Source organism: Brassica napus, chromosome C3 (genome assembly GCF_020379485.1).
Source record: "Brassica napus cultivar Da-Ae chromosome C3, Da-Ae, whole genome shotgun sequence".
NCBI lineage: Eukaryota > Viridiplantae > Streptophyta > Magnoliopsida > Brassicales > Brassicaceae > Brassica > Brassica napus.
Genome location: NC_063446.1, coordinates 43758701 through 43766380, shown reverse-complemented (window position 1 = coordinate 43766380; position 7680 = coordinate 43758701). Strand labels below are relative to the sequence as shown.

General features: G+C 48.9%; 2 protein-coding genes across 2 annotated transcripts; both read right to left on the bottom strand.

Annotated features, from left to right (window-relative positions):
* Nucleotides 1–303: 303 nt before the first annotated feature.
* Nucleotides 304–2785, bottom strand: LOC125583099. The gene is made up of 2 exons (XM_048749662.1): nucleotides 2074–2785; nucleotides 304–2030 (listed from the first exon to the last, which is right to left on the bottom strand). The coding sequence occupies exons 1-2, from the start codon at nucleotides 2783–2785 to the stop codon at nucleotides 304–306; spliced, it is 2439 nt and encodes an 812-aa protein (XP_048605619.1).
* A 522-nt stretch (nucleotides 2786–3307) lies between these two features.
* Nucleotides 3308–4408, bottom strand: LOC125583098. The gene has a single exon (XM_048749661.1). It carries the CDS (start codon nucleotides 4406–4408, stop codon nucleotides 3308–3310), a length of 1101 nt encoding a protein of 366 aa, XP_048605618.1.
* Between the last annotated feature and the right edge of the window lie 3272 nt (nucleotides 4409–7680).

The following is a 7680-nucleotide window of genomic DNA, read 5'->3' as shown; positions in this document are numbered from 1 at the left end:
CGCCTTTAAGGATAATGATTTCCCCTCTGCTTTTATAGTTGGAACTATTTTATTATAAGCTTTGTCCGGAGACGTTTAGCATAAATAGGAGTAGGAAATCATAATGCTTAAATAGTATATAGTAGTATAGAAATCATGGTTACCGTATTAGAAATGATAGGCTTTGAGGTGCAGGGCGTTCCAGCAGTTGGATTATATTTTACCTTTACTATCTTGCAGCCTGTAGGCGCCTGCTCTCCGCACCTCGATGACCTTATAGGGTCATTCCCACCCTGGGGTGAGTTTCCCCGTCATTTTTTCTGCTCATCGTAGAACCCAGTCCCCTTGCTGGAAGGTTATGGTTCTGACTTTCTTCTTGTACGTCCTGGCGACGTCTTGCTGGTAGGACCAGTTTCTCAGCCGAGCGGCCTCTCTTTTTTCGTCGAGCAGGTCGAGGCTTAGCGCCATCAGCTCGTTATTCTCCTCCTGAGAGGTAGATCCGGAGACCGTTATTCTTACGTGCATCTCTGTAGGTACAATGGCCTCAGAGCCCTGGACTAGCGAGTAGGGGGTTTCCCCTGTTGCTGTTTTGGGAGTGGTCCGGTAGGCCCAGAGGACTCCGTGTAGTTCTTTCGCCCACTTCCTGTGAGAGCCCTTCAGTCGCTTTTTAAGCATGTTGACCACTGTTTTGTTCGTGGACTCGGCTTGTTCGTTAGACTGTGGGTGTCGGGGTGTGGCGAAAATTAGTTTTATGCCCCAGTCCTTGCAGAACTCCTTGAAGTTGTGGCTAGTGAACTGGGGTCCATTGTCGGTGACGATATCATGGGGGACCCCGAAGCGAGTGATTACGTAGGTCCACAGGAATTTGCGGATCTGGAGATCTGTTATGCGGCTGAGTGCTTCTACTTCGACCCACTTGGAGAAGTAGTCAGTGACTATCAGAAGGAAGACCTTCTGCCCCGGCGCCATAGGGAATTTCCTTACTATATCCATGCCCCACTTTCTAAAAGGCCATGGTGAGCTTACGGACTTGAGGTTCTCCGGGGGAAGCTTGGAGAGTGGAGCGTGCCATTGGCACTGGTCGCAGTGCTTGGCTTGTCTGTCGGCGGCCATCGTGGGCCAGTAGTAACCAGCCCTTCTGGCTCTGAGCACCAGGCTTCTGCCGCTAGAGTGGGATCCACAATCTCCTTCATGTAGTTCTACAAGGATTCTAGCGGCCTCTCGGGGTGTGACACACCTCAGGTACGGGCCAGAGAAAGATCTCCGGAACAGCTTCTCCTGGGAGATACAGTACCTCGCGGCTTGTTTCTTGATCTTTCTGGCCTTGCTACGGTCTTCCGAGAGGATGACAGCCTCCAGGTACCGGATTAAGGGGGTCATCCAGGTTTCACCTTCTTCGATGGCAGAGACCTCCTCTGACGGGGGTTCCTCCAGGGTAGCTGGCCATTGAAGCACGAGCAAGGGGGTACTAATCTGGCTATTCGTTTCATGGGCGGACCCTAGATTAGCCAGGGCATCGGTTTGTGAATTCTGTTCCCGGGGGATTTGACTGAGCTTGCAGCTCTTGAACTTCTTGATTAGTCGCTGAGCGACCGCCAGATTCTGGATCATGCTGTCGTCTTTTGCTTGGTACTCCCCCTGTACCTGGTTGATTATCAGCTGAGAGTCGCCGAAGACCTGGACGTTCTCTGCCCTCATTTGATGGGGGAGAGTTAGGCCTTCGATTAGGGCCTCATACTCGCTTTCGTTGTTGGTTGCTTTGAAGTTGCATCTCACGGCCCTTGAGGCTGTGTTCCCCGTTGGCGAGGTAAGCACTATCCCCACTCCAGCTCCTCTGACGTTGCAGGATCCATCAACGTGTAGGATCCATTCTCCATCTTCCTTAATTTCGTCTCGGAGGCGTACCTCCTGCTCCAAAGCTGGGAGCAAGGCAGAGGAGAACTCAGCCACAAAGTCTGCTAGGACATGTGACTTTATAGCCGTGGCAGGTCGAAATATTACATCGTACTCCCCTAGTTCCATGGCCCATTTGGCTAGGCGTCCGGAGACTTCTGGTTTGTGGAGGACAAACTTTACATAGAAGGAGGTAACAACCACGATTGGATGAGCCTGGAAGCTGCTTGTTTCCCTCCTCGCGAACTAAGACGGCGCTCACGGCGTGTTCGGAGACCGCTAGATATAGCAGTAGAACTTCACCGAGTAGTGGCTTGGACAGGAGAGGAGTGGTGAGATACGATTTTAGCTCTAGGAAAGCGGATCCGCATTCTCCCGTCCACGGAAAATCCTTCGGATTCTTGAGAGTTCCGAAAAAGGCGTGAGATTTGTCCGAGAGTCTGGAGATGAACCTGCTCAAGGCTGCCATCCTTCCTGTTAGATTTTGAACCTCCTTGACGTTCTTCGGGGAAGGGATTGAATGAATGGCCCTTATTTGCTCCGGGTTGGCCTCGATGCCCCGGTGGGTTACGATGTACCCGAGGAACTTGCCAGAACTGACCCCGAATGAGCATTTAGCCGGGTTGAGCTTCATGTTATATTTCCTGAGGGTGGAGAAAGCTTGTTGTAGGTGAGATATGTGGTCTTCTGCCTCCAGGGACTTGACCAGCATGTCATCGATGTAGACCTCCATGGTTCTCCCGATTTGGTCCGCGAACATCATGTTCACCAGTCGTTGATAGGTTGATCCTGCGTTCTTTAGGCCCAAGGGCATAAGCTTGTAGCAGTAGATCCCTCTGGACGTCATGAAGAATTTTTTCTCCTGGTCTTCCGGATGCATAAGTATCTGATTGCAGCCGGAGAACGCGTCCATGAAGCTCATCAGCTGGTGCCCCACGGTGGCGTCCACCAGCTTTTCGATATGAGGTAGTGGGAAGGTGTCCTTTGGACAGGACCTGTTGAGGTATGTGAAGTCGATGCAGACTCACCACTTCCCATTGTTTTTCTTGACCACGGCGACGTTGGCTAGCCACTCTGGGTACTGCACCTCACGAATGAACCCCGCGCCGAGAAGGCTCTTGACTTCATCGTTGATGATCGCGTCTCTCTCGGGGGCAAACTTCCTTCTCCTTTGTCTGACAGGTTGATGTAGGGGGTCCACCTGCAGCTTGTGCATGACGATTTCCGGATCGATCCCAGGCATATCTACGTGAGACCAAGCGAAGCAGTCGGAGTTAGACCTGAGGAAGTCTATCAGTCTTCTTCTCAATCCTTCGGTCAGCTTGGAACCGATCTTGAGATGTCGGGTCTGATCTCCTTCGGTTAATGGCACGTCATCCATTTCCTCTACCTCCGGTTCCTCGGTGTGATGAGCCGGATGTTTGCTCTGTAATTGCTATAAGACCTTGGTCTTTCCTTTCAGCGTGGTCTGGTAGCAGGAGTGGGAATATTCCTGATCCCCTCTGATCGCCTTTATGCCCCAGGGTGTAGGGAATTTCACCATTTGGTGAAGAGTCGAGGGGACGACCCCCATGCCGTGAATCCAGGGCCGTCCTAGGATCATATTGTAAGACGAGTCACAGTCAACAACGAGGAACTTGGTTGACATGTTGACTCCTTCGGCGTATATGGGGAGGGTTACTTTCCCGGCGGTTTGCTTGACTTCCCCACTGAACCCTATAAGGGGGGTTATCCTCCGAGTTAGAGCGCTTTCCTCCAGCCCCAGGTCCTTGTATGCGGCTTGGAAGATGAAGTTACAGGAGCTTCCATTCTCTACCAGTATCCTTTTGCCAGGCAGTTCGCTACAGTGAGCGATATGACCAGGGCGTCGTGATGCGGAGTAAGGACTTTCTCCTGCTCCTTGGCCGTGAAGTTTATCTCGTCGTTTTGGCTTGGCTGCCACTAGGTCGTGCTTGGCGTTCCAGGTGCTTTTCTTCGCAGCTGCATGGCTTATGTCGCTGATTTCTGAACCGCCCGAAATGACATGGATCACTCGGTCCTGTCGCGGTGGCCAGACGGGAGCAGCTTCAGTGGGCTTACCCGTTGTCTCCTTGCTTAGATGGCTCTTGGCCTTCTCAGAACGGAACTCCCTGAGGTGTCCTTTCCTAAGAAGCTCGTTGACCTCGATCTTTAGTGCGACGCAGTCCTCCGTTTTGTGACCGTGGTCTCGGTGGAAGTCGCACCAGAAACCAGGGTTCCAGAAAGAGTCGGGTGCTTTCATCTTCTGAGGCCACTTGACCTGTTGGCCCATCTGTCTCGGAACATTGACCAGCTCCGGCCTTGAGACGGAGAGGTGAGAGATGTCTGGCCACGTGGACACTGCCATCCCTTCTGCCTTCTTGATCGGCCGGTTCTGGTATCTGCCCCGGTTTCGATTTCCAGAGTCCCTAGCTTGTCTTTGAGAGGATTTCTCGTCTCGCTCGGTTCGGTCTGGTCTGATCGTCTTGGGATCTTGCTTTTTTGTTCTTTGGCAGGGTTGGTGACGTCTTCCTCCCATTTTACCTGCGCCTAGGCTCGAGATAGGACGTCTTCCATGGTTTTGCACTTATATTTGGTCAGCTCCTTGTAGAGGTCTCCGTCGGGGAGCAGGCCTCTCTTGAAAGCAGATATAGCAGTGGGGATACGACATTCGGGGATAGCCACCTTCTCTTGATTGAAGCGGGATATGTAGCCTCGCAGGGGTTCCGCTCGGTGCTGGATTTCGTGGAGGCTGTCGGAGGTTTTCTCCAGGTCCCTGCTGCTGGCGAATTGCTCCACGAACTTGTCGCTGAGAACCACGAAGGAAGCTATGGACCTGGAGGGTAAGTTGATATACCATTCCAGAGCGGGTCCGGTCAGAGTGGAGCCAAAACCTTTGCACATGGTAGCTTCGCGCGACCCCTTTGGGAGTGCTACGGCTAGCATCATTTGTCTGCTTGGGCGATGTGGTCGTCCGGATCAGTGGTGCCGTCATACGCCTTTATGCTGGGGAAAGAGAACTTCCTGGGCATCTCGATCAAGGTGATCTCATCCGTGAAGGGAGTATCGGCGTAGGAGTCGGGATTGCTCTTCTGGATGGGGGGAGCTACCCCTTGGAGTCTCTCTACCATGGACTGCATGGCGTCGAGCCTCTTGGAGAACATCTGGTGAAGGTGAGCGATCATAGGAGACTCCGCTCTCGCTGCTCCGTCTGATGCTCTTTTATCAGGTTCGGGCTCCGAGTCGCTGTCCACCACGTCGTAGGTCTGAGCATCCTTGTCCTTTTCGCGCGTTGATGCGTCTCCTCCAGGAGCCGTAGTTGGGAGATTCACGCCTGTCCCGGAGTTAGGTGTCTCCAGAGTCGGCATAAGGCGAACCTGAGTCCGGAATCGACGCTTCTTGTTACTCGCCGCGTTAAGGGCTTGGTTCTTGATTGACCATGAATTTTACCCACTTTTAGCCATGGTCTATAAGTGTTTTAATATATATTTACTACTATATAGAGTCTATTTAGAGTATTTCCAGGTTCATGTACGTTCTGGAGAAATATGGTGATTTTGGAGTCTTTTGAGGTGCAGAACTGCACAGACGCGTAAGTTGTCTAGCTATGGATGGAGAAATTCCCACCGTTATATTGAGCCCATCTTTTGTCACAAGATAGAACTTTGAGTTAGCTTTCCAATGCCACCGGTTTGAGGTCAATCAGCATCCTGTAGCAGAAGTTATGCTTGTTTTACTGAAGAGTGGTCAGTCTGCCTCGCGAGAGGAAGCTGTTGAGGAGATGAAGGACCGTCGATCGATATCACAGCATTGGTTTCGATCGACAGTGATGCAAGAATATGGACTGAGCATATTTTTTGACTGACCGAAGCCCAGAAGCAACCCCAAATTACCAGAATACCCTTGGATGACCAGAAACCCTATTTATGTTATTTATAAGCCATTGTTGACGGCTACGCTATCTAAGCTTTCTATTATTCATAGTTCTAGGTTAGGAGAGAAGAGAGAAACTCCTTAAGAGTCCTCTTGGAACTCCATTGTTTTGGTTTTGGTTTTATTTATATTTTATGTTATTCATCTATTCATCTATGATTTCTGTGACAAACATCATGGATGAGTAGATCCACCTGCTAGGTTTAGGAATTTCTAGGGTTTTGAATGAATTTCTGAATTATATGACTGTTAGGATATCTAAAGATCTCTACATCAGGATAGGTTGTAATACTAGGATCTAGAGTAGTTGGAAAACCACGAGAGTGTGACTAATTGCTTGAACCTAGAATCATAGGACAATTGAGAGGCACGAGAGTGCAATCAATTAACGGAACCCGAATCCTATTGGATTAGATACCTAGGCGCATACGAGAGTTGGTCTAGGAATCTAGTTGAACATAATCGATCAGATCGATAACGCTTGCCTAAGGTAGTGTCGATCGACGCTTATACCATAGCATCGATCGACACTCAATCCGTAGGATTGATCGACGCTCATACCGTAGCATCGATCGACGCTCGATCTGTGTTAACATGCGAGAGCTGAAACACTGAACTTAGTCAATAGATTAGACTCACAGCGAGAGCTGGTTGTCTTTTGCATTAGATATTGAGTTCTAGAATCAATCCTTAGCATCTATAGTTTAGAGTTCTAATAACCTGAATGAAACCCTAAGTCTAGTAACCATCCTTCCATCAAACAACTCCCTGCCAAGCTGAACAATTATCTTGTTCAACTTGTTTACTGCTTTATTTATTGTTTTGCTATATTTATTTACTGCTTGATAAACTATTAGCCTAGCTTAATCATATAACTATTAGATCTAATTGGTTCCCTAGCTCCCTGTGAATTCGATCCCTAAGTACTACAACTCGACCTCTTATTTGAGAGAGTATAAATCATTCTTTAGGGTAATTTGAGTGATATCAGTTCTCGTCTCTGAGAGTAAGATTCTTCGATTCGAGCTGGCTGAGCTTCTCGGCGCTCTGCTCCAGTTGCTTGGAGTGTTTGTTAAGATTTTCCTTCAGGATCTGGAACCCTGAGGAAAGCTCGGGATTGGTCTCTTCCCGAGTTCTCTGCAACCCGGTTACTTGACCTTGCAGATCATCGATTTTCCTTTGGAGTTCAGCTTCTCTCTGGGTAGCTTCGGGTAGCTCATCCTGCTCATCCACCGCCATTATCACGTAGTTTAGATTACTCCCCTCCTTATAGCGCCAAACTGTTAGGAGATTTTTGTGTAGGATCTTTGTGAGTACCACAGAACGATGGACAAGGCTTGTGTGTGTGTTGATTTCGTATAGAGTTTTAGAGAGATAGACTTGAAGAGATGTTTTATTAGATAGAACAAGCCGGAACTACAATGTTTGGTGTATAAACCCTAGTCTTAGCCGCCTAGCTATAATCTCTAAGTCTTGAAGTGTCGATCCCTTGCTTTAGGGTTTAGGTTCCCTTTATATAGCCTTCCTAACAAGTAACCGGGTTGCATAGAACTCTGGAGGAATTCAATACCTGAGTATTTTTTCTCCAACAGTACTCGTTCAAAAAACATTAGACTAGTTCTGCTGACCTTCTTCTCTTGTCGTTGCTGTTACTTTGATTAGTCAGTGAGCATGTACGCATCTTCGTGTAGCTTCTAATCGAAAAAATTTATGTGTCAAGAATCCTTGCAGCTCGTAATCCCCACTTACAGTTAGGTTGCAAACATTTTACCACCAACCGTGTACAATCTGACTTTGTTGTGATATAATGATAGCATTCACCAATGTAGCTCTATCGACCATCTCTTGAACTGCCTTCTTACTTAGAAATTCGTCATG